The following is a 26,992-nucleotide window of genomic DNA, read 5'->3' on the forward strand; positions in this document are numbered from 1 at the left end:
CAGGCATCCTGAAATGAATGGATTTTAAAGGTACACTAGTAGAAGATGGGAATTCTGCTTTCTCTCTGTTCAAAAGACTAAGTTTTCCTAAATTGTTGGTCTACTCTTTTTTTAAAAAATTTTTTTAAATTTATTTGACAGACAGAGATCACAAGTAGGCAGAGAGGCAGACAGAGAGAGAGCGGGAAGCAGGCTCCCCGCTGAGCAGAGAGCCCAATGCGGGGCTCCATCCCAGGACCCTGGGATCATGACCTGAGCCCAAGGCAGAGGCTTTAACCCACTGAGCCACCCAGGTGCCCCTGTTGGTCTACTCTTGATGAAAATGGAAACGAATTTGTTTTTCTTTATCTGCCCAGGAAAACCAGTTTCTCTATTTCGTCTTTTCAGGTCTATGATTACTTAAAACTTCTCAGTTTTAAAGGAGCTAAATTTGCTCACAGCTATAAGACCCTACATATTTGCCTTTGGAAACTTAGGTCATCTTGGTCAAATATGCGCTTTATAATGATTTGTAATTCTACTCAGGTATGTGCTTTATAACTGAAGTTTTTTTTTTTAACAAACTTCCCCAAGGTTTAAATCATAAACGAAGTCTTTTTGACCAATTAGGCTTGTTTATTTGGTATCTTAAGTTACCTGGAAAACACCAGCAAACAAGTAATAAGCCTCAGGTTGTGTTGTCTGGATAAATCTAGCTATTCTGGAGATGATATACAATTCCTAAAGTTGTAATAGGTTTTGGTAATAAGGTCATCACTTAACACTGTAAACATTACTAAATGTTTTATGTCCAGGGCACCTGGGTGGCTCAGTTGGTTAAGCGTCTGCCTCTGGCTCAGGTCATGATCCCAGGGTTATGGGATGAGTCCTTCCTGGGCTCCTGGCTCAGTGGGGAGCCTGCCTCTTCCTCCCTCTCCTCCCCTCCACCATCATTGCTCTCTCTATCCCAAACAAATAAACAAAATCTTTTTAAAAAAAAAAGTAACCTGAACAAGAATTAATAACACGGGACTAAATGAACTAAGAAAAGGATTATAGTTTTGTGACTCTTGCTTAAAACATTGCCAGTTCTCTAATGTTTGGTCTTGTAGATTAAAAAAACATTCTCTTAAGAAAACTATGACTCCAGAAATGTAATAAAATATACGTCTGTAAACAAATTGAAGGAGTTAACTTTTCTATCAGAACCCTCTGAAATTCAAAAGGTCTCTCAATATTCTTTCTTCCATGGTAATTATAGTCATTTGCAAAAGTTCAATAAGATTCTGGTCTCCTGGGCTCTTGGGTGGCTCAGTCATTAAGTGTTTGTCTTCAGCCCAGGTCATGACCCCAGGGTCCTGGGATTGAGCCCTGCACTGGGCTCCTTGGGGAAGCCTGCTTCTCCCTCTCCCACTTCCTCTGCTTGTGTTCCTTCTCTCTCTGTCTCTCTCTCTCTCTCTGTCAAATAAATAAACAAAATCTTTAAAAAATACTTTGTTATAATTGGACTTGTTTTGCAAACAAATTATTCTTGATTAGGCGATCTCTAAAAATGAGGGTTATTATAGAGAGAAGTTGTATTTCAATAACCCACCTTTGTGGATGTTCAATCTAGTTCTGATCATCTTTAAAAGTTGTGTGTCGGGAGCGTGGGTGGCTCGGTGGGTTGAGCCTCTGCCTTCGGCTCGGGTCATGATCTCAGATCCTGGGATCAAGCCCCACATGGGGCTCTCTGCTCAGTGGGGAGCCTGCTTCCCCCCCTCTGCCTGCTGCTCTGCCTACTTGTGATCTCTGACAAATAAATAAATAAAATCTTAAAAAAAAATAGTGTGTGCCTAAGCTAGGCAACTTGACGTAAACTTCGGAGTAATGGACACGATAGCTTTGGCCGCCTCTTTGGTGGGTATCCAGGACTTCTGGTAGGACTACCACATAAAATAAACAAAGCAGCATGTTTGCCCAGAAGGACTGGAAATGATTCTTCCCAGGTGCTAAATGCACCTAACCGAAAGTTACGTGAGGTCAGAGAGGGACTTCTCGAAAGCTAGACCACTGTTGATTATCTCCTATTACTCCACCATTTAGGAAGTGAGGCGTTTCTTCACATGTGTTGTTTCAACATGGCGCTTAACTCTTGCAGGGAGTCCCTGTTAATAGGGGACATTTGTGATCAGTTAAATAACATCAAGATATCACTGGTCTGTTCAATGGAATTGGTAACTGAGGCTCCTACCTAAGAGATGTAATCACCATTTTGATCTTAACATTTCTTTTATGCTTATTCTTTTGCATGTGTGATATGTGTATCATCTGCTGTCCGTCATGACGTCCCGCACCCCAGAGCCATTCTGTGGGCCCTAGACCAAACCCTGGATAGATTCTAACTGCATATAGCACACTGCCCCATTTTGGCAGGAAGCACCCAGAGCTCTCATCATCCTATCCCCAAAGGGCAGTTAAGGATTCTATTCCAAAGGGAGGAATGAATAGGAAAGGGTTAAGGTATAGACAGGGAAGATAGGGGCCCCTGGCTGGGCTCTGAAACCATTCCTGGCAGGCAGAGGTGCTAAGACAGAGTGAACAAGAGAGAACAGAATAGACCAGAACACCTGGCCCCAGGGTGTTAGGGAGTAATTTTCTTGGGCTGCTACACTGTAATCACCGAAAATGACCTGACCTCAAAAAGAGGAAGTCACCAAGGGTGTTGTCAATAGTCCTTGATCAGACTAAACGAACACAAGTATCACTTGTATCACGAGCTGCCTTGTCAAGTTTTCAATAAAAGACCAGTCCTAACAACCCTCAGTGGCAACCCACTCGGGACCCTCTCACTCTAGAGAGCTTTTCCTGCTCTTACCTTCACTTAAAAAACTTTCACTCTGTTCACCCTTTTATACCTGCAAGATTCATTCTTCAACTCCGGGAGACAACATCCCTGCAGTCCTACGTTACTATGGTAATGAACCTTGCCGTTAGAAGACCATGAACTTAACACACGTGTGTGTTCTGACTGCTCCACTGGCCTGCCTCTCCCCATCTCTCTCCCTCCCCTTGGGCCTCCCTAGTCCCCGAGACACAACAATGTTGAAATGGGGCTCATTAATATCCCGACAACGGCCTCTCAGTGTTCAAGTGAAAGGAAGTCTGAGAAACCAACTGAGGGTTTTAGAGGGGAGGAGGGTGGGAGGATGGGTGAGCCTGGTGGTGGGTATTAAGGAGGGCCCGTATTGCATGGAGCACTGGGTGTGGGACATAAACAACGAATCTTGAAACACTGAAAAAAAAAAAATACTGTCACAGTCAAGAGGAGCCCAAGAAGACAAGATGACCAAGTGTAATGCGGTCTCCTGGATGGGATCTGGGGACAGGAAAGGGATGTTAGGTTCAAAATTAAGGATATCTGAATAACCTATAAACTGTTTAAAAAAAAAAAAAAAGGAAGGAAGGGTCACACGTCTCTCACTTTAAATCAAAAGCCAGAAATGATGATACTTACTAGGAAAGGAATGTTGAGAGTGGAGACAGGCCAAAAGATGGGCCTCTTGCGCCAGTTGGCCAAGTTGTGAATGCCATGGAAAGTTCTTGAAGCAAATGAAAAGTGCTATTCTGGAGAACATATGGACAATAAGAAAGAGAAACACCCTTATTGCTGATGTGGAGAAAGTTTAATGGGCTGGATGGAAGATCAAACAGCCCCAACATTCCCTTGTGCCAAAGCCTCATCCAGACCAAGACCCTGACTCTCCTCCATTCTCTGACCGCTGAGAGAGGTGTGGGGGCTGCAGGGGACAAGTCTGAAGCTAGCAGAGGTTGGTTCATGAGGTTTAAGGAACAAAGCTGATTCCATAATCTAAAAGTTGCAAGGTGGTGTGTGCAAAATGAAGCTGTTCTTCTTTTTTGTGTTTTTTCTCCAGTTTTTTGGTCCCACTATGTTGTTGCAAAATTCTGCTATGGATTCCAGATGTCTCCCAGAGCTCGTTTTGTTTGTGGATAGCTGCATATTTGTTGATTTTCACCAGGGGGACGGAGGCTGGGTCTATTCCGCCGCCGTCTCGGTGATACCACGTCTCTGATCTGGGAGTTATTTCCATATCTCTTGTATTTGCACATAGAGGGTTACATAGAAAATAAAATAAAATAACTTTTTAAAGTTCATAATCTTCTCTGGGTCTCTCTCACAAGCGCCTAGCATTATGGAAACAAATCAACTGATTTATTTCTATTGAGTGGACAATAGGCAATTTGGGCTATGTTGTGGAGATAGAACAGCTAATATTTATCTGCAAGTTCTTCCAACTTATCTGAATACAATAGTCTTTTCTTTTCTCAGGATTAATAGAGACATAGCAGAGAGACACACACCGGCTGATCAACAAGAAAAGATACATTTAAGGAAGAGATCCAGATGTCCTCTGACAGATCCTGGAGATGCTGTCTGATATGGAGAAGGTATGTATCTATCCTTTGTGGGCTCTTGATGGCTTTGATTCCTCTGTATCTCATTGTTGTTCCATGAAATATGGAGTACTGTGGCCTTTTTTGTTTTTTTTAAGAAAAGGCTCTGCTTGTATTTTTTTTAATAAGCTTTTATTTATGACAGAGAGAGAGAGTTCAAGACAGGCAGATGGGTAGAGGGAGAGGGAGAAGCAGACTCCCCATCAAGCAGGGAGCCCAACGTGGGGCTCAATTCCAGGACCCTGGGATCATGATCTGTGCCAAAGGTAGATGCTTAACCTACTGAGCCACCCAGGCATCCCTCTGCTTACATTTTCACTTACTCGTTTTTTACTCATTCATGCTTCTCATGAAACCAGAAGGGAAACACCTTCCTGGGCACCCAGATGTATTACTTAGACTTCTCTTCATCGTGGGGCAATATGACCTTGACTCTGACCACACAACTTCATACCTGAGCACAAGCAAGTCTACGGATATTCCTCAACTCTTTCCCTGATGCCATGGCCATGCTTTTGACCACCCCATCGCACCAGGCAAGCCCACTAAGCTCCATCCATGAGTCCTTCTGCTCTTCCCCAGCAGTATGCTTTCAGAGTCTCATGTCTTATCTGTGACCAATTCATGCATGTTTTTGCGTTGTCTTAGAACTTGCAGTAAATGAATCAGACCAAAGATTCAGCTACTATGGCGTGTGTAGGATCCCCACAGGCCAGGGAATAAGGAGGATCACAGGAGTGAGTTACTTTCCCCGGGAACGCAATGTTTTCTAGCTTGGGTACTAAGTAATATTACCCTTCTATGATTACTCATCACAAGGATTTGGGTTATATCCTTATTTAAAAGTTGGAAAACGGATACTTAACCCAGAGAGTGAAGCCACAATTTTGACCCGAGTGTAAGTTCTAAGAAATGGCTTTGCCAGCCTGTGGATTTTTTTTAAAGATTTTATTTATTTATTTGACAGAGAGAGATCACAAGTAGGCAGTGAGGCAGGCAGAGAGAGAGGGGGAAGCAGACCCCCTGCCAAGCAGAGAGCCCGATGTGATGCGGGGCTCGATCCCAGGACGCTGAGATCATGACCTGAGCCAAAGGCAGAGGCTTTAACCCACTGAGCCACCCAGGCCCCCCAGCCTGTGGATTCTTGTCTCTTTGGTCTCTGTAGTCATGACCAACTCACACTAAATAGAGAGCTGTTGCTTTGGAGGAAGTATAGTTCATCCAGTGTCATGCAACTTTATAAAAGTTCCCTCCTGTTTAGGACCAGTGAAGGATGGCACGAGAGTCAGGGACTTTTCACACCCCCTAAGTTACTAGTACATGATATCGTTATACAAGTTATGTACGGGTCTGTAGCCAGTCTTCACAGGTATTACATATAGATGTGATGGACTTGAAGGGCTGAGAGTCCACTGAGGCATGTCCCCCGAGACGACATCACTGTCTGCTGCGCGGGGACAGAGGAAGGGTTAACAGTGTGAAGTAAGTGGATCCCAGGGCGGACATCAGGGAATGCCTCTCTGAAGATGGAACATCCAATTTGTGCTACTTCCTCTCCATCACAGCGAAGAGACCGTCCCACCACCAAGTTCCTTGCGCGCAATCAAATGAAAACTCCCTTGTGTCTTCCCAGGCTGTGCAGGTGCTGCTGCTTTGGAAGCACAGAGGAGCCCTCCCCAGTGCCCAAGGACATGTCAGGAAATGTGAGGATGTTCCGCCACCCTTCTCAGGCCCGATATTTTCATTCATGGTATAGGTAAGGGACACCATATTCAGTGGGGAAAAGTGAAAAACTTTGGATCTTGTCCCTCTGTCTCATATAGATTCATGAAAAGCAAAGACATTAGATTATTTGTGTGTAACAATCAGTGTATTTCTTCCTTTTCATCATTATAACTTCTTTTTGAGATAGTTTAAGACTCATGGGAAATAGCAAAAACAGTAAAAAACAGTAAGAACAGTAAAAGAGGAACAAAAAGTACACTCAGCTTCCCATAATGATAATATCTTTTATCACAATAGTCATTGTCAAAATCAGGAAATGTACATGATCCAATACTATTCACTCAGATACAGACTCTGTCTCAAGGTGATATTTGAGAGGCTGGAAAATGCTGCTGATGAACACAAGAATTCCTCAGTCGCTTCATCCATCCACCCCTTCTCAAAGATCCCCTTTATTTGGTTGAACCAATGCCAGATACTGCAGTGCCAGCCTCTAGTCAGCTGGCTGGAGCAGATGATTAAGGTCAAGGCCATCAATAGAATTCTTGCCATGAGAGACATATTTCATATCCATTTGCGGTGTTTGAGTACTTGTGGTACCACAGATGGTATTTAGCCATTTGTGGTATTTGGGCACTTGAACTAGTGACAATCTGATTTCCAAATTTAATTACTTAAAATTTAAGCTAATTTTTAAAAAATATTTTATTTATTTGTGAGAGAGACACACACACAAGCAGGGGAAGTGGCAGGCAGAGGGAGAAGCAAACTCCCCACTGAGCAAGGAGGCGGATGGGAGACTCAATCCCAGGGCACTGGGATCATGACCAGAGCCAAATGTAGACACTTAGCCAACTGATCCCCCCAGATGTCCCAAAATTTAAGTTCAAATTGGCACATGTGACTACTGGCTATCATGTTACCCAGTGCAGGTGTTGGCCCAAAGGACACTCTCTGGCTCCTAACCCCAGTCTTGATCTCAGCAGCCAAGGGAGACCAGAGACCAGCTCTCAAGTGAGAAGAAGAAAGCACCTAGCTTAGGGCTTTCCAGTTCCATATCTGGATGAGGATCCCCCGTGGAAGAAGAAAACAAGCCTGATATCCATCGTTTCCTTCCCTCGTAGCATCCTCATGTGTCTCTACCACATGGAGACTGGAGGTAGAAGAGGAGCCTTAGTACTACATGGGTCCTTACAACACATACATAATCTCACTGATGTCCTGGAATTTTAATCACAATAGAGTCCCATTCTCTTGGACACCAGTGATGGATGAAGGCAGAATATAAGCTAGGAATCTTCTCCTTACAATTCTCAACAAGGTCACTTAGGTCAACAGCTTATCATGAAACAAAACCTTACAACAAGTTACTAGGATTTGAGAATTGACTGGGTTCTGCTTCCCCGGGTTGGAGAGAGCAATGTGGAGCAGGGCACGGAGACCCAGCTGAATCCATTATAAAGAGGGTGAGATGGAGTCATGGGGGCTTGAGAGAAGGTTTTCCTAAAGACAAAACATGGGGTCTAGGGCTTTTAATGAACCTAAAGTCATGCTACAGATTGTCCTGTTACCAGACTGCCATGCTGTATTCATAACATAAGTTCCTTCTGTTTTCCAGTGAGTGTTATGATGAATCACCATACAGTGGTTTTGAGACATGGGATGAGGACATCGAGCTTTGTTCTCCCTCAGGTTATAAAAAAGTGATAACAGGAGAGCCAAGAGCACACATCCCTGCTGCTTTACTTCTGTCTTGGGAGGGAGCTGTTTCCAAGTAAGGGGAATGATTCTCTGGGGAAAGCTGATGGTGTTATTGGATTCCATTCCTTGATATCACAGGGGCACAAGAGAATCAGGGGATTTGGGTCATTGATATAGGAATCAGGGGGGAGAATGAAAGAGCTTATCCAGTCTTACCAACAAACCCAGAAATTTCTGAATGAGGCCAACCACCTCTTCCTTCAGGAAGGCGTCTTGAGAAGCTGCACGCAGAAAGGCAGCAACTATTGCAAAGATCACTGTGTCATTGGCTGAGCTGGGAATGAATGCAAGTAACCAACTCAGTGCCTGGGAAACTGACTGCTGATGATGAGGAAGGACGGGGGGGGGCGGGTGGTCCTGAAGTGGCGTGCTGGAAAATGTTCAGGGGAAAGGGAGAGCCTTTATTTGTAGCATTTGCCAATTTCTGTGGGGTATCTACTTCCATCATGGCGGATTTCAAACTACCAACATGCTGTCCCTGAACAGGACATTGGAAATAGCCCAACATTACAGAGTACTTTCACCACACAGATACCATAGATGGAAATAACTTCAAGAGAGCAGAGTATGGCGGTGTCTTGCTGACTCAGTCAGCGGAGCACGCAACTTGTGATCTTGGGACCCTGAGTTCAAGCCTGACTTGGGTGTGGAGATTACAAAAAAAAAATAACTACACTTAAAAACAAAAGAACACGGAGTATCATAAGATGTAGTAAAATAATTAGAAAGTCATAAAAGTTTTCAGCATTTATTACCCTTGTTTGTAATATAGATCTAGTTAAATGAAAAATTTATATAATTTAATCTTTAATAATAACCATGTTTAACAACCTACCCACAGAGTTCCTGGTAAATATAACAGTCAGATCCCATGATCTGGGATGAGCTGGCTCCCACTCACCAATGGCTCCCTCCCACCTCCTAAACCCAACCTCAGCCACCCAGTGGAACCCAGCATGCACAGGCAGAGAACAGAGGTGGTGTATTTCCTCTCAGTGCTTTGCATGGGACCGACATAACCCATGCTGATTTTGTAGCCTCAGACAAACCACCAAGAATTAAGAGGGAAGGTCAAGGTTCTCTCCCATGGCTTGCCCAAACCCTTTTGAAAAAGGAGCTACAAATCCTTTCTTTTAACTCCATTTCTCTAAATATGCATTTTCTTTTAATCTGGCAAAAAGAATTTATTTTTTTTCTTTTATTTATTTATTTATTTTTAAATTTTTTATAAACATATAATATATTTTTATCCCCAGGGGTACAGGTCTGTGAATCGCCAGGTTTACACACTTCACAGCACTCACCATAGCACATACCCTCCCCAATTTCCATAACCCCACCCCCCTCTCCCAACCCCCCTCCCCCCAGCAACCCTCAGTTTGTTTTGTGAGATTAAGAGTCACTTATGGTTTGTCTCCCTCCCAATCCCATCTTGTTTCATTTATTCTTTTCCTACTCCCCTAACCCCCCATGTTGCATCTCCACTTCCTCATATCAGGGAGATCATATGATAATTGTCTTTCTCTGATAGACTTATTTCGCTAAGCATGATACCCTCTAGTTCCATCCACGTCGTTGCAAATGGCAAGATTTCATTTCTTTTGACGGCTGCATAGTATTCCATTGTGTATATATACCACATCTTCTTTATCCATCCATCTGTTGATGGACATCTAGGTTCTTTCCATAGTTTGGCTATTGTAGACATTGCTGCTATAAACATTCGGGTGCACGTGTCCCTTTGGATCACTACGTTTGTATCTTTAGGGTAAATACCCAGTAGTGCAATTGCTGGGTCATAGGGTAGTTCTATTTTCAACATTTTGAGGAACCTCCATGCTGTTTTCCAGAGTGGTTGCACCAGCTTGAATTCCCACCAACAGTGTAGGAGGGTTCCCCTTTCTCCGCATCCTCGCCAGCATCTGTCATTTCCTGACTTGTTAATTTTAGCCATTCTGACTGGTGTGAGGTTATATCTCATTGTGGTTTTGATTTGTATTTCCCTGATGCCGAGTGATGTGGAGCACTTTTTCATGTGTCTGTTGGCCATCTGGATGTCTTCTTTGCAGAAATGTCTGTTCATGTCTTCTGCCCATTTCTTGATTGGATTATTTGTTCTTTGGGTGTTGAGTTTGCTAAGTTCTTTATAGATTTTGGACACTAGCCCTTTATCTGATATGTCGCTTGCAAATATCTTCTCCCATTCTGTCAGTTGTCTTTTGGTTTTGTTAACTGTTTCCTTTGCTGTGCAAAAGCTTTTGATCTTGCCAAATATGCATTTTTACTAGCCTTAGTCTATGTATAGTTTCTCTGTGAATCCCCTTCATGCTGAAATGAGTAGACATAGCAAGGAATTTATGAGGAATTCAGGGATCAAGGATTACATGTATAGAACAAGAACTCAAGAGAATCTAAGAAAACATCAGCAAAACTAAATGACATTTCATGATCCCACGGCATCGATCATGCAATAACTACTGTACCCCTAGAAATCAGTGCTTCCGTCCTCTTTCATCACACCCCTTCTTAGGAGCTTGGCCTCTTGCCCTAGGATTCCCCTGGTCTTGATTTGTTCCACCTTTACAACTCCCCAAGACAGAGATTGGATAGAGTTGGTTGTCCTCATCTAGAAAATACCACCTGCCTTACGGCAGATTTGTCCCAACCAGGTGCCAGCTTCATGAACCACTAGCTCTCCCTATGGATCATGATTATCAACTTTGGCTACACATTAGAATTATTTGGGAAGCTTTAAAAGTAATGATGCCGAGGTCCCATCTCTAGTCCCCTGATTTCATTGGTCTGGGTTGCGACCCATGTATTGGGGCATTTTTAAAGCTTCCCAGGTACAGTTGAGTTTGGGGACTACTGCTATGGGGGCAGTATTCTACCCATGAGTCAATTGCTAATTCAGTGTTTTTGTTCCAACAGTGATAGGATATCTATCAGAGCCATTTATTTATTTATGTATTTATTTATTTAATTTTAGATTTATTTCTTTTTACCAAATGGCCCCAAATGTTTATTTGACTAAATTCTATTTCATGCATAAGCACAATGACCTTCCCTGTTTATTAGACTTTGGCAGTTAAAAACAAAAACAAAACCAAAAACAAAAAACAGGCAGCCTCATCTAGAACAGTTCAAATGCCAAGGGTGAGGGTAGTTTAGTTGTTTTTTTAAATTAATTTTTAAATTTTTTTATAAACATATAATGTATTTTTATCCCCAGGGGTACAGGTCTGTGAATCGCCAGGTTCACAGACCTCACCATAGGTAGTTTAGTTTTAATGTAAGATAAATACATATTTTTTTAAACAGACTGTGTCTCTCTGGCCATATCAACTCTTGGTTCTAATCACTAAATATAGACTAATTTCCCAAAAATCACTTCTTTGCTTCTCCAAGGTCTTCAATGCTGTCATTATCTATCTCTAGCCATTTTTTCCTTCTCCTCCTCTTCCTCTTCCTCATCTTTTTCTTCTTTTTAAAGATCTTTATTTAGCTGTAAAAAAGAGAGTTTTATTTAGTTGAGAGAGAGAGAGAGAGCACAGAGGGAGAATGAGAGGGAGAAGCAGGCTTTCCAATGAACAGGGAGCTTGATGGGGGCTTGATCCCAGGACCCAGAAATCATGACCTGAGCCGAAGGCAAATGCGTAACTGACTGAGCCACTCAGGTGCCCCTATTTCATTTATTTATTTGAGAGAGAGAGAGAGAGAGAGAGAGCAAGACCAGGGTGAGGGACAGAGGGAGAGAATCTCAGACTCCAAGCTGAGAGTGGAACCCAACTCAGGACTCCAGCTCACAACCCTGAGATCGTGACCTGAACCAAAATTGAGTCAGATGCTCAACGGACTGAGCCACCCAAGCACCACTCTCTTTGCATCTTTAAGATCAGTTACAGCTTCTTCCTTGCTCTGGGAATTTGGGTGATCCTAAACTTTTGGGATACCTTCTTTGCTTTGTTTGACCTTGCCATATCTCTTCTGCTTTTTCGTCTCTTCCTCTTCCCCTCCTCTGCCTTGACCCTCACTAAGTCCAGCTTCTTGTTTCTGTGAATTTTCTGCAGTAAGTTTTGCAAACTCTTTTGGAACATTCTTCTCTAAGCACTGTCTGCATTTAGCAACTTTGGGCAAATATGCTCAGTGCACACTGTTGGTAGTGAACAGACTGCGCCATAAAGGACTCAGGGTGGGTAGTGTGCATCTAACTTGCCCGCAGGTATAGTCCCTCAGATCTCCTTGGCCATGATGCCCACCAGATTCAGAAATCCCAGCAGTCATCTCCCAAACCCAGATGGGAGCCCAGTTCCCTGCTGCCTCTGCTCCTTGAACTACCACCAGCTGAAGCGACACACGCCCAGTCAGGGCAACTTAAACAAAAGTGAAGTGTGACCACTTTGGACACCGGTATAATAGGAGAAGACATAGAATGGCCAAGCCACATTTGGTCTGAGAGGTCCCCTTGGGTCTACTCTTCATATATCTGGTTAAGAAACCTCACTTTGTCCAAGTCATCTCTTTTTTGAGAGTCTAATGGACTGTCCAGTGGAACTTTCTGGGATGATGGAAATGTTCTTTTCTGCGTCAGACAATATGGTAGCCATTTGTCACAGGTAGGTATTAAACACTTGAGAAGTGGATAGTACAGCTGAGGAGCTGGATTTTAACTTAATTTAGTTGAATTTAATTTAATTGAAAGTTTCAATGGCCCCTCCTGTTAGTGGCCATTGTTTGAGCAAAAGAGCTCTAGTTTTAAATCACATCCCCTTCATTTCACTCAGTGAATTGATTTATTGGTCGTTTTAAATATTTTATTTTTAAATAATCTTCCAACACCCAACATGGGACTCAAACTCATGTCCTTAAGATCAAGAGCCACGTACTCCACTGACAGCCAGTCAGGCACCCCTTGTGAGCTGATTTCTAATCATTTCCTTATTTTTGACACTCAAGGGCCTCAGGCAGCAGTGGATCGGGAAACCAGGAATCTGCACAGATACTAGAATCAGGTAATTGTCTAATATAGGGTGAAGCCAGGGCTGTGTAGTGGGCTGATGGAAATGTCCTGTGGTCTCCAGGTTGTGGGGGAAAGGCTCTCCCAGCTGGATGATGGAAACGCTCAGGGAGCCAGGGTATGATCTGGGTGCCTCAGGTTGGATTGTGGGTAATACCAGGGTGAAGGGAGGTGACTTTGTCCCTTCAGCTTTTGTGCTTGTTCCTTTTATGGACTTGCCTTCCCCTGCCAACATTAGGTATTAGCTGGGCCTTGGGACCATGTAGAAATTTAGTTGTTGTGGTTCCTGCCTGAGGCGAATATTGTCCCACACCAAAGCCATCCAGCCTGGCTACCTTTTAAATTTGGGGGTGCAGTTTCAGCAGTAACCAAGAACATTCTTGTGCCTTTCTTTGTCTGGATTCAAAGAACAATGCCCCTTTTCTTCCCCCTCATACCCTTCTCTCTGATGTCTGGGTTCCCAACAGGACATGTGCAATTCACAGGACACCTTCAGATCATGCCTTTTCTAACAATCCACATCTGACACATGTAATGTATATTTTTCAGAAGATACTTTCTTGGAAGAGGAGGCACTAGTGCCCCTCCAAGCTCCTAAACTTTTTTCTGGGGTTGAACCAGCTTTTCATAATTATGTTTCTCGGACCTGAAGGAAACGTGGATATTGAGTTGATTGATAAGAGTGCAAGCAAATACAGGTAAGAATTGAAGATGCTGATTGTTTCGATCCAATTCCCTTATAAAGGAAATATATGCTGTGTGATATTTACACGTATACACCTACGTGATAGGGTACGTGATCTATCTCTTAAGACATTGGAAATTTTGTCAATATTCTCTGTATTCTATGCACTGAGTCAGTATTTTCTACCTATGTAGAATACAGAGAAATTGGGGCCCAGAGAGCTTCATTAACTCCCCAGAGTTTTCAAATGTGGTGAAAGTCACAGATGGGTCTTGAACCCCTATCCACCCCAAACTTCACATTCCTCTGTATTTTTAGTCTCTAAATCAAAGTCCTGGTCTTCTCCCAGCATGACTATCACTCTGGCTCCTTTCAGCGTCCACTTCCCCATGGCTGGCTTCTATCTGTGGCCAGCAACGCAACTTGGATTCTTGGTAACAGCAGCAGTGACCGTGAGGATAGCGTTTGATTCTTGGAGTCTACACATGAAGTTACAGCAGGAGGAGCAGTGGATGGTGGCAGGCCCACTGTTTGATATCTCCGTGGAGCCCGAGGGGGTCATTGCTGAAATCCACGTCCCTCACATCATCGCCCTGCCAGGTAAGGAGGGGAGAGGGGGCCGTGGGGATGGTGGGATCATTGTCTGATGGCCTTTGCGGTTGTCTTTCAGCAAATGAGGTCGATATGTCTTGGTTCCACGTTGCCCATTTGAAGGATGAAGGGATGATCCTAGAGGCACCAGCCCGAGTGGAGCCTTTCTATGCCGTCCTGGAAAACCCCAGCTTCTCTCTGATGGGGATCCTGCTGAGATTGGCTAGTGGGACTGGTGTTTCAGTCCCCATCACTTCCACAGCACTGCTCTATTATCACCTTCACCCCAAAGATACTAAATTTCACCTGTACCTTATCCCCAGTGACTCCTTGCTAACGAAGGTAAGGCTGGCAGATTTTGGGGAAGTGAGAGTTACATTTTCAGCTTATCACCTTGGACCTTCTGTCTCTGTATTAAATAGAAAATGTAAGACATGGCTTTCATTGATAGAAGCATGAATCCCCCTCCATGTGGTTGATCGGCAGGTGCTGACTCTTGAGTCATAGGCAGGAATCTGCAATGGGAATTCAGTTCTACTAAAAATGGAGCTGCCTTTTCTGGCTTTTATGGAGAAGGATAAAGGGAGATGAGATTTACACGGACTGGCAGAGGGAGTCATGCAGAGATTTCATTGCAGATTTTGAAGTTAATAGTGCCCAATTTAAATACCACCCACCGGCCCCCACACCCCGTACACATACACCCCTCCAGAGTCATCCTCCTCCTGTGCAGGGACATCTCCCTCCAGCACATTCGTGAAAGACTCAGAGCCCCCCACCCTTTCCTCGGTTACTGCTGAAGCAGAGGTGCTGGTCATTGTTGCCACAGAGCTCATGTTTTCTTCGATTAAGTACCTCTTCTCTCCCTTCAGCCTTGGTGGAGAGGTTGCTGGGGAAGATTCATTTGATTTTCTTAAAATTGGTGAATTCTCCTAGAGCCCAAGAAGAGACAGGTGCATGCCTGCTGGTCATTAGCGTTGTGAGTAACTGTGGGTATTTAAAATACAAGAGAAAATATTTTAGTCTGGATGCCAAAGATGACTGTTCCTGGAGTACACAGGAAAAGAAAACAGCAGAAAAAAACAAAAAACAAAAAGCAAAGAAAGTTATATGTAGCTCTTCTTTTTGTTCTGGAAACTCCCTGGTTCCCAGCCTGGCCCATGCTGCTCCTTCTTCTTTCCTGGACCCCGAATCTCACACAATCACTCGCCCCTACTTTATTGATTCAGTAGAATCAACGAGGTGGAAATGACCTCACTTTCCTGTCACCAATTTGTAAATCTAATTCTCTGCTGGACTTACTCCCCTTGGCCTCCTCCTCTGAGGACAAGGCTACCTCCTACTTGCATGAAGCCAGGGTTTGAGACATGTCCGGGATCCCTTTCTCTCTTGCCTTTCCCAGGAGGACACCACACCTGGACGGATCTTCTCTCATGTTCTTTGTCAGTCTCTATTACCCTGGCGTCCCATTTCCTTCAGCCACCCCAGATGAACGCTAGCTACCGTATTACAGAGATGCTTTCCTTCTCCTATAGTTTTCATTTTTCTCTTCTTCTTTTTAAAAACCTTTTAATTTATTTTATCTTATTTTTTAAATTAACATAGAGTTTATTATTTCTTCCAAGGGTACAGGTCTGTGATTTATCAGTCTTATATATATAATACCCAGTACCCATTACAACACTTACCCTCCCCAATGACCATCACCCAATACCCCAATCTCCTACCTTTTCCTCCCCTCCAGCAATCCTCAGTTTGTTTTCTAAATTAAAAGTCTCTTAGGGGGGCGCCTGGGTGGCTCAGTGGGTTAAGCCTCTGCCTTTGGCTCAGGTCATGATCTCGGGGTCCTGGGATTGAGCCCCACATTGGGCTTCTGCTCAGCAAGCAGTCTGCTTCTCCCCCGACCCACCCCCACTCTCTCTGCCTGCCTCTCTGTGTGCTTGTGATCTTTGTCTGTCAAATAAATAAATACAATCTTTTTTTAAAAAAAGTCTCTTGGGGGGGCGCCTGGGTGGCTCAGTGGGTTGGGCCGCTGCCTTCGGCTCGGGTCATGATCTCAGGGTCCTGGGATCGAGCCCCACATCGGGCTCTCTGCTCGGCAGGGAGCCTGCTTCCTCCTCTCTCTCTGCCTGCCTCTCTGCCTGCTTGTGATCTCTCTCTGTCAAATAAATAAGTAAAATCTTAAAAAAAAAAAAAAAGTCTCTTGGGGTTTGTCTCCCTCTCTGATTTTGTCTGGTTTCATCTTTTCCTCTCTTCCCCCATGATCTTGTATGGTTTCTTAATTTACCTATCAGTGAGATCATATGATAGTCGTCTTTCTCTGATTGACTTATTTCTCTTAGCATAATACCCTCTAGTTCCATACATGTTTTTGCAAATGACAAGATTTCATTTTTTTGATGGCTAAGTAGCATTCGTGTGTGTGTGTGTGTGTGTGTGTGTGTGTGTGTGTATATAAATATATATTTGGATATATATATATATATATATCCTTCATCCTTCGATGGACATCTGGGCTCTTTCCTTAGTTTAACTATTGTGGCCATTGCTGCTATAAACATTGGGGTCCAGGTGCCCCTTTGGATTACTACATTTGTATCTTGGGGTAAATACCCAGTAGTGCAATTGCTGGGTTGTAGGGTAGCTCTATTTTCAGCTTTTTGAGGAACCTCCATACTGTTTCCCAGAGTGGCCGCACCAGCTTGCATTTTCAGCAGCAGTGTAAGAGGTTTCCCTTTCTCCACATCCTCGCCAGCATCTGTCGTTTCCTGACTTGTTAATTTTAGCCATTCTGACTGGTGTGAGGTGGGATCTCACTGTGGTTTTGATTTGTATTTCCCTGATGCCGAGGGATGACAAGCATTTTTTCATGTGTCTGTTGGCCATTTGAATGTCTTCTTGGCAGAAATGTTTGTTCCCAGTCTTCTGCCCATTTCTTGATTGGATTATTTGTTCTTTAGTTGTCCAGTTTGATAAGTTCTTTATAGATTTTGGATAATAGCCCTTTATCTGATTAGACATTTGTAAATAGCTTCTCCCATTCTGTAGGTTGTCTTTGGTTTTGCCGACTGTTTCCTTTGCTGTGCAAAAGCTTTTTATCTTGGGGCGCCTGGGTGGCTCAGTAGGTTGAAGCCTCTGCCTTCGGCTCGGGTTGTGGTCTCGGGGTCCTGGGATCGAGCCCCGCGTTGGGCTCTCTGCTCAGCGGGGAGCCTGCTTCCCTCTCTCTCTCTCTCTGCCTACTTGTGATCTCTGTCTGTCAAATAAATAAATAAAATATTTGAAAAAAAAAACTTTTTATCTTGATGAAATCCTAATAGTTCACTTTTGCCCTTGCTTCCTTTACATTTGGAGACATGTCTAGCAAGAAGTTGCTGCTGCTGAGGTCACAGAGGTTGCTGCCTATGTCCTCCTCCAGGATTTTGATGGATTCCTGTCTCACATTTAGGTCTTTCAAACATTTTGATTGTATTTTTGTGTCCGGTGTAAGGAAATGGTCCGTTTCATTCTTCTGCATGTGGCTCTCCAATTTTTCCAACATAACTGGTTGAATAGACTGTCTTTTTCCCATTGGATATAGAGGGATTGGGGTAAGAGGGTGATGGCCATTGGGGAGGGCATGTGTTGTAATGAGCACTGGGAATTATGTATGACTAATGAATCACTGACCTCTACCTCTGAAACTAATAATAATAAAAATAAATAAAACTAAAAATAAATCCCCTCATGTACAGGGGCATATCCATATATATAATATATGAGTATATATATACAACTCTTAACATCGGTTGAATCATATCATACATGCTACTTAATACAATATACCAAGAGCTTTGTGTGCCATTACTTTTGCTTATTTACTTTTTTTAGCTTTGCTCCCTGATTTGCTTCTGCTGCTTCTTCCTCAGGCAATAGATGAAGAAGAAACTAAGTTTCATGGTGTGCCTCCGCAGACCTCACCCCCCGTGGACCCCCTGTATTTTGCTTCCCGTTATATTGTGTCCAGTTCAGCTCACCTGGAAATAATACCTGAGGTCAGTAGAATTTGAACCTAACTCAAATTTAATTCGGGTTTCAAAATATTTTGTACTTTTGAAAAAAAACATAGAAGACCAGTAGAGAGTCAGTAGTTCAGGTGATTATTCTCTGAACCATATTCTGATAAGAGGAAAGGTAAGCTGAAGACTACCTTTCCTTCCATGGAATAATACTATTTCCTAGAATTGTAAATGTAAAAGATCGTTGACCATTTACCTCTGATTTTTTTCTCAACCAGCCATGAGACTGTATAGTAAATGGATAATATTTCAGTGGCCAGTTCACTGCAGGCAAACAGGCCTTTACACTCGCCCCACCAATCCCCTGAAGCTTTAAGTCAAATGGTGTCTTTCCTCTAGGAGCTGAAATTATCCTACAGGAGTCCTGGAGAAATCCAGGTGTTCTCTAAAGTCTATGCTGGGAAGATAGAGGAAACGATTGAGCTTGAAGTTACTGAGAAAAGACACAAGACTTTGGTCTGGCATACTTTGGTGAAGCCAGGTAGGTAAAAATATGAGGCTGAAATTTGGGGCGGGGGGAGGAAAAAATCATGCACCTCTCCCCTTGGTTGTAGTGAAGTGTGTCAGAGGAGAAGGTCTGTTTATGGTCCCAACCCAGAGAAGAAAATAAATCTACTGCCAGTTGATAGTCCATGTTGAGTTGAAACAAGTGTTGGCAGTGATCATGTGTGCCTGGGATAGGGATGCCTTTGATGTCGAGAACTGGACCCTCTCATACCTAGCAGGTAGTAAACGGGAGATGCTAATTATAAGAATCAGAAGGAGCAGAAGGTTGATTTAACTCTATCTTCTGGCCAAGTGTATAATTGTTGTCATACACAGAGTCTAAGCAGCTGCTGAGGAAAGAGGAACACAAAATCTATCAAAACTTTAAACACGGGGCGCCTGGGTGGCTCAGTGGGTTAGGCCGCTGCCTTCGGCTCAGGTCATGATCTCAGGGTCCTGGGATCGAGCCCCGCATCGGGCTCTCTGCTCAGCGGGGAGCCTGCTTCCTCCTCTCTCTCTGCCTGCCTCTCTGCCTGCTTGTGATCTCTCTCTGTCAAATAAATAAATAAAATCTTTAAAAAAAAAAAAACTTTAAACACATCAGGGCTTCTAGAAAGAAAATGTGAGAGCATGTGGAAGGCTTCATGGTAAACACAGTTTATTTATTTCCCAGATGGTGGCTCCAATCTGCAAATCTCCCCCAACTTATATGTGTGTTAAACGTATAAATTCTGCACTATCACCATCCCAGCATTATAGCATTTAAAGTATATCCTCAATTATTGTTCAAATGTACTCATTTAATGGTGGTATTTCGTGTCTAAAATACATTTGCCTAGATAATATATGTAGAGAAGTACGATAATTTTACTGTAGCTTTCACATTTCCTCACTTATTTGCTTAGAAATAGAAAGAATATTGGGAAAAAAGTACTCCTCCCTCTGATGCATTTCCAGACAGTGAGTGACCTTCTACTTATTTGGGTTCCATTAGTATATCGATGTTCCAATGGGATCCTTAATGTAGGAAATGGAATTAAATTATTTTCGTGCATCACATCAAAGACTAGAGAAACTACAGAAGTACCTTGCTGGCTCATTCATAAGAACCTGGGCCTCTTGACCTAAGCATTGTGAGTTTGATTTCTATGTTGGGTGTAGAGATTACAAAAAAAAAATCTTAAAAAAAAAAAGAGAAATAAAGGTAAATGGTTTATTTCATTCTCCCAACTTTTCCTTCTTTCCTAGTGGACCTCCAGTTTCCTGCTCCTTCATCCCCTTATCCCCCTTCAGGTGAGTGCAGTGTCCACACCGAACGTCAGAGGGATGGGTCTGATTTCAGGAGGTTTTGAGGGGTGTGATGTGGCTCAGTGAGGGATCCTACCTTCTCTTCAGTTACAGAGACTGAGTGCTATCGGACACAAAGAAGGAGTCTGAGCCACTTGAGCGAATTCATGGGAGGGTTTAATAAGCAGACTCTGAGCCTGCAACCACGTCTTATGGAAAATATCTTGCAACTGATGAACTCTCAGTGAAAGTAGTTCGATATGGCTAGAGATGAAACTTTAGAGGGATAGAGGACACATGAGACCAGAGGCAGGCAAGAAACAGAAGTTGAAAGCAGAAGGATGATGGCTGAACTCTTTCGGTCCTTAGGCTGAAGGCAAAGGGGGACTTAGGAAAGGTGGGTAGCAATGCACTCACTGTTCTGAACAGTGTGGATGACTGTGGGTGGGCAATGGACAGGAAGTGGGAGCCGGGTTAGGAGGCTGTTGTGAAAATTGAGAACAGGGATTAGCTGGGAATTGGTTAAGGTTACTGGAGTTGATAGGTAGCAGAGAAAGAAATTATTCAAAGTAAGGAGTCAAGGGGCACTGGCTGGCTCAGTCAGAAGAACATGTGACTCTTGATCTTGGGTAGTTGTGAGTTCAAGCCCCACCTTGGGAGTAGAGATTATTAAATAATAAGAAGAAACTTTTAAAAAATAAATAAATAAAATAAAAGGAGTCAAGATTCAGAGGACTGCATTCTGCCTTCTGCGCTGTTGGCTTTGTCAGTCTCCACACAGTAAAAGTGACAGGCCTCCTGTCCCAAAACAGATCATCCTCGAGGAGAAAGGGAACATCTCCTGATCCCTCTTACTCCTCAGGTGTCACACTGGCTTGAAATGGCACAAACCCACTTCCTGGCCAGCTGGTGTTATGGTCAGGGGGCTCCGAGAGGCAGATGAGCTACAGAAAATCAGACCCCACACCTGGAGTTGTAATTGGGTTCAAACCCAATCACAGATCTTGGTTAAGAATGAGGTAAAGATGGGATAGGTGGGTGGCTCAGTCAGTTAAGTGCCTGCCTTTGCCTCAGGTCAAGCTCCTAAAGTCCTGGGATTGAGTCCCACATCAGGTTCCTTGCTCACTGGGGAGCCTGCTTCTCCTCTTGCTTCTCCCCCTGCTTGTGTGCTCTCTCTCTCTCTCTGACAAAGAAATAAAATCTTCTTTAAAAATAAAAAAAATAAGCAGCCTGAAAAATAAAAAGAAGAATGAGGTAAAGATGATTTCACAAAGGAAATTGAAAGGATTTATGTAGGTGGTGAGTGTGTAGCACTAAGAAGATGTCTCTACCCTTCCTCTTCTACAAGCTCTTGAGTGAGAGCTATCTACCATCTGGTGTCGGAAGGATGAAACCCACCCTCGTGTGCTCTCTCTAGAACACACTTCAGAAGCTGCTGCCAGCCCACGTCTTGCGTCAGATCATTCTGGCCAGCATGCACTGTGAAGCCTGACATCTCTCTCCCCCTCTTTGCCTTTTGGCCTGGTGGCATCTTGTATTTAATACCAGAATCCTACTCCTCGAAATCCTCCTCTGATACTAACCTTCTGTGAAGACTTTGCTTGAAAGTCTAGTCATCCCCCTCCTTTCTGATCCAAAGTCTATGATTGCATTTTGCAAGAGCTGGAATTATGGTGATAAAAATAATCATGATGGGGGCACCTGGGTGGCTCAGTGGATTAAGCCGCTGCCTTCGGCTCAGGTCATGATCTCAGGGTCCTGGGATCGAGTCCCACATCGGGCTCTCTGCTCAGCAGGGTGCCTGCTTCCCTCTCTCTCTCTCTCTCTGCCTGCCTCTCCATCTACTTGTGATCTCTTCTGTCAAATAAATAAATAAAAAATCTTAAAAAAATAATCATGATGATAAATGCATTTTGCTGAATGCCTGTAGCGTGCTAAATAGTCAGGGTACGTATATGTGTGCATTATACTCACCAGTTCTGTCTAGTCCTGTCAATGCACTTTGGCTGGCTTCCTCAGAGAATCATAGAGGAGCATCAGAGCAAACATGGCAATGGCCCAAAGTAGCAGTCCTGTATGGAACGTAGCCTGAGACAGACACACACCCCGCACTCATGGGGTTTCTATTCCAGCAGGTGAAAACAGCAAATCTGATTTCAAAATACAGTGATGGATGTGTTCCAAAGGAAAATTAGAGGGATTTAGGAGAGGATAAGACAGAGGGCTCTTACCTTGAGGGAGCTGAAAAAGTTTCAGAGTGCATCCTGGAGAGACAAAAAAAGTGAAGTTTATGTCCATTTAGGAAGATTGAATAGAATTGCTAAACAAATGGGTGAGGTAAAAACAATGAAGGAAGAAAGAACAGGTTAAGCTAAGAACATTTCTGTGAGAGCAACTGAAGTCATTCAAATCAAGGAGTCACAGAATGTACACTTCCAATGACTTTTCAATGGAAACACCAAAACTTCATAGAAATCATATCGTTAAATTAAGCTGCTTAGTTTGGTTGCATATGACGTTGATGATCTGAGCCACTGTTGTTTAGAACAAAAGTTCTAGAGGCACGAGTTGTACATAGAAAGCCGTCATGCTTTTGGGTGCCTGGGTGGCTCAGTTCAAGCATCCAGCTCTTGATTTTGGCTCAGGTCATGATCTCAGGGTTGTGATATTGAGCCCCCCATCGGGCTCCATGTTGGGCATGGATCCTGCTTAAATTTCACTCTCTCTCTCTCTTCCTCTGCCCTTCTCCCCCCAGCTTGTGCTCTGTGTCTCTCTCAAAAAAAAAAAAAATCCAAAAACCCCAATCATGCCTTTAATGAAGAAACTGACAAAAACCCCAATCATGCCTTTAATGAAGGAGCTGAGGAACAAGAAAGCAATGTTATTTGGCCAAGGTCACACAGGTTTTATATGCAGGCACCAAATTGCACTCTGAGTCAGCAGGAAGTATGTTCTCTCCAGTGCTTCCGGTGCCTTCTGTGTTGTACTTACCCAGCTAAATCCCTTTCTGCACAGTTTATCAGAAGACTCTTGAGGGTAGGGAGCTAGCCTAGTCCACCTGCACCTCTGGTATTATTAGTACCAATGTATGAACTTCAAGATTGTTGGAAAGGTGAATAGATGAATGTAGAGCAAGATAGAGCTGTCTCTAGAGTTCCAGTGAAAACCAGAAAGTAATGAAGAGGTGCTCAAAGCTTGGAGGGGAGGGGCATTGAAGAAGAGGGATCTTTGAGTTTCCCTAAATTCAAAGACCCTGAGAATGGACAGCATATCCCGAGTCCTTTGTAAGATCTGGGCAACATGCAAAACACAATGAGCAACATCTCCACACAGAATATGTCTTTAAGGAGTGCCTGGGTGGCTCAGTCAGTTAAGTGTCTGACTCTTGATCTCAGTTCAGCTCTTGACTCAGGGTCATGGATTCAAGCCTCATGTTGGCATCTCTATTACCCCTGGGGCTGAAAGGAAGAAAGAAAAAGAAAGAAAGAAAGAAAGAAAGAAAGAAAGAAAGAAAGAAAGAAAGAAAGAAAGAAAGAAAGAAAGAGAGAGAGAAACATGACATTAAGCTGGGCAAAAGTCCTGAACGCCTTAAGTGATCTGTCCTTTTCTGAGTCTGCAACTCTTTCTTGTGTCCAGTTGAGATCTTTATGAAGGAGCACCGCCGGCACCTGCAGGCCAGGCTGGGGGACCTGAACGGAGTACTAGATGATCTTCAGGACAGTGAGGTCTTCACCGAGGAAGAGAAGGAGCTGGTGCAGCAGTTTCCAACACAGCAGAGGAAGAATGAGGCCCTCCTGAGGATGGTGGAGAAGAAAGGACCCCAGGCCCTGGAGATACTCTTCAGAAGCCTTCAGCAAAGAGATCCTTACCTGATGTCCTACCTCAGCCAGCAGAGTTTACAACAGTGACTCAGGCCAATACTCAGGAAGAGACAATCCCGTGTTCTGCACTGAAAATGGATAAACAGGGGTGCTCGGGTGGCTCAGTTGTTTAAGCATCTGACTCTTGATTTCAACTGCACTCAGCTCGGAGTTTGCTTGAGATCCTCTCCCTCTGCCTCTCCTCCCACTCTCACTCTCTCTCAAGTAAATTAAATCAATCTTAAAAGAAAAAAAGAAGGAAAATGATTAAAGAGACATGTATCATTGAGTTCAGTGTCCAAGACTAAAGAGATCCAGGTGACACCCAGCCATCACACAGGTTTTACTGAGGACTGATGTGTAACTAGGCAGATACCTATTTCTGTATCCTCATATCTTCCCCTCAACAATATCTCAAGAGAGTAGGAATATTCATACTAAATATTTTTTAAGCCAGATTAAAAAAATTCCTATTTAACCTATTGACCTATTTCTTGGAAATCTGGGCAGAGGAAGGCAAGGCCAGGTGTGGTTATGATTGACAGGGCCCAGGGAGACCAAGTCTCCCGAGTCACGTGAGAAGCAATTCCAGTGAACATTACATCTGAGCTGTTACCTGCTCGGAACAGAAGCCGGGAAGGCTTACGAAACACTCCCTGTTGAGGATGTTCATGACATTCACAAGTTCAAATGTTTTTGGTTTTGTTTTTAATAGGCTGTGTCTTTCACATTTTATCCGTTGCTATTTCTACTAGAATGATGAAGTCCCTTCATGGAATAGAGCTCAGGAGTGGAAGCAAATGCCAACCTTGGCTGAGAACTTTGGCCTCTGGTATATAGGCTGGTACCAGGAACGGGCACATTCTGGGTCACACAACTTCATGGAACAGCTCTGTGGATCGCAGAGGTGGAGTATGGGTGAATGGTGTCCACAGAAGCAGTGAGGGGGAAAAGGAGGAGCATCCAGTGGTTGTGAGGGAGGCCCTCCTGGCAGGTATGTCACAGAAATAGGCAGAGCCTGCCATTGGGGTTCTGCCATTGGACCCCGCCTTTTTATACGCGTCCCAGCTGCCTTTGGGCCAGTGTTTGCGTGACATAAGTAATGCTATCCTCTGACTTTGAGCCCAGTTATTTCCTTGTATTTGAAGAGAGTTTGTGGAAGACAGCCTAGAGTTGGGTCAGTTGGCTTTTGGTTTTTTTTTTTAACCCATTGTGACAACGTCTGCTCTTAAAGTGACGTGTTCAGCCATTCGCATTTAACATAATTCTTGTGTGGTTAGGATTTAGCCTAGGGCAGCCCTTTTTGTATTTGTTTTCTGTCTATTCCCTTTGTGCTGCATGGCTGTCTTTCCTTTCTTGGCTTTTTTAGGGCTTACTTGAAGAGTGTTTAGTATTCCACCTTAATTTTTCTATTGTGTTTTTTATGGTACGTGGTTCTGTATTTCTTAGTGAATGTGTTATAGATGAAGAGATACATCCTGAATGCGTCCTTCCTCGTATCCATAGTGTGCGAATTAAAGTGGAATCTAGAAACCTTAGCACCATTTTGGCCATGGTACCTTTTATGACCTAGTTGTTTTCAATATTACTCTCTATATAATAAGGTCCCAATCAGAAGAACGGACTCTATGTTTTTTACTTCCCTTTTTTAAAAAAAGATTTTATTTATTTATTTTAGAGAAAGATACGGACAGACCATGAGTTGAAGGAGGAGTAGGGGACAGAGAGAGAGAGAGAGAGAGAGAGAGAATCTCAGGCAGACTCAGTGCTGAGCACAGAACCTGAGGCAGGGCTCCCTCTCTTGATTCTGAAATCACAACCTGAGCCGCAATCAAGAGTCAGACACTTAACGGACTAAGCCAAATGATACCCATGTTCTCTAACTTTCAATTGCTTAGTATGTTTTAAAAACCCATGAGGAATGTCATCTATGATATGTGCCCTGACATTTACCATTTATGTTGTGTTTCTTGTAATCCTGATACTCTACATTTCACCGAACTTCTTTTGGAAATTCTTTTTTTAAGCTTATTTTTTCTGTGATCTCTACACCCAACAAGGGACTCAAACTCATGACCCTGAAGTCAAGACTTGCAGGCTCTACTGACTGAACCAAACAGGCACACCCACAATTCTTTTAAAGCAGATCTCCTGACTGTGGATTCACTTAATTTCCCTTCATCTAGAGATGTCTTTATATTGCTTTTATTCCTGAATGATATTTTTGCTGAACATAATGGCAGTTCTTTTCTTCAGCCATTTATTTCTGGTTTTCATGGTTCCTAATGAGAAATCTACCATCATTTAGATTGCTTCCCTATATGGAATGTATCATTTTTCTCTGGCTGTTTTCAAGATTCGTTTTCTTTGTCTTTAGTTTTCAATAATTAGATTATGATACATCTGGGTATGGATTTTTTGGGGTCTGTCCTACTTGGAATTCACTTAATTCCTGAAATTTGTAAGTTTATGTTTTTTCAGCAAACTTGAAAATTTACCAATATTATTTTTAAAGATATGTATTAAATATACATATATGCTAAATGTGTGTGTGTGTGTGCTCACGTGTGTATTTGCTTCCATGTCTTGGGGATATATATATAGATATAGATATATCTTTTTTTTTTTTAATTTTTTTTTAACTAGGCTCCATAATGTGTGGAACTCATCATGGGGTTTGGCTTGAACTCATGACTCTAAGATTAAGACCTGAGCCGAAATCAAGAGTCATATGCTTAATCGACTGAGCTACCCAGCACCCCTAAGTATATATTTTTCAATCCTGCATTTCTTTCTCCTCTCCTTGAGGGACTCTGATGGTATGAATGTTAGGTTTTTGTTGTTGTCCCTAAGTTCTCTGAGACTTAATTGTTTTCCTATTATCTCCTCTCGTTCTGATTGCATAACACTGATTTATTTATTTATATATATTTTTAAAGATTTCATGTATTCACTTATTTATTTAGAGAGAGTAAGAAAGCGGGTACAAGTGGGGTGTAGAGGAGAGGGAGAGAGAGAATCTCAAGCAGACTCCATGCTGAGGGCAGAACCTGACCTGGGGCTGGATCCCAGGACCCTGAGATCATGACCT

The 26,992-nt window shown here is 43.2% G+C and overlaps 1 protein-coding gene across 1 annotated transcript; it reads left to right on the forward strand.

Annotated features, from left to right (window-relative positions):
- LOC111160821 (caspase recruitment domain-containing protein 8-like) lies at nucleotides 1-24,051 on the forward strand. The gene is given in 13 exon segments (XM_022524178.1): nucleotides 1-30; nucleotides 4,310-4,428; nucleotides 6,068-6,190; nucleotides 7,778-7,933; nucleotides 12,877-12,932; nucleotides 13,487-13,571; nucleotides 13,573-13,635; nucleotides 13,999-14,222; nucleotides 14,293-14,555; nucleotides 18,119-18,244; nucleotides 18,608-18,749; nucleotides 20,003-20,047; nucleotides 23,678-24,051. Coding segments are annotated over 12 exon segments (1,599 nt in total). The 5' UTR covers nucleotides 1-30; nucleotides 4,310-4,384; the 3' UTR covers nucleotides 23,950-24,051.
- The last annotated feature ends 2,941 nt before the right edge of the window (nucleotides 24,052-26,992 follow it).

Source organism: Enhydra lutris, unplaced genomic scaffold (assembly GCF_002288905.1).
Source record: "Enhydra lutris kenyoni isolate GAN:26980312 unplaced genomic scaffold, ASM228890v2 scaffoldscaffold77, whole genome shotgun sequence".
NCBI classification, from domain to species: domain Eukaryota; kingdom Metazoa; phylum Chordata; class Mammalia; order Carnivora; family Mustelidae; genus Enhydra; species Enhydra lutris.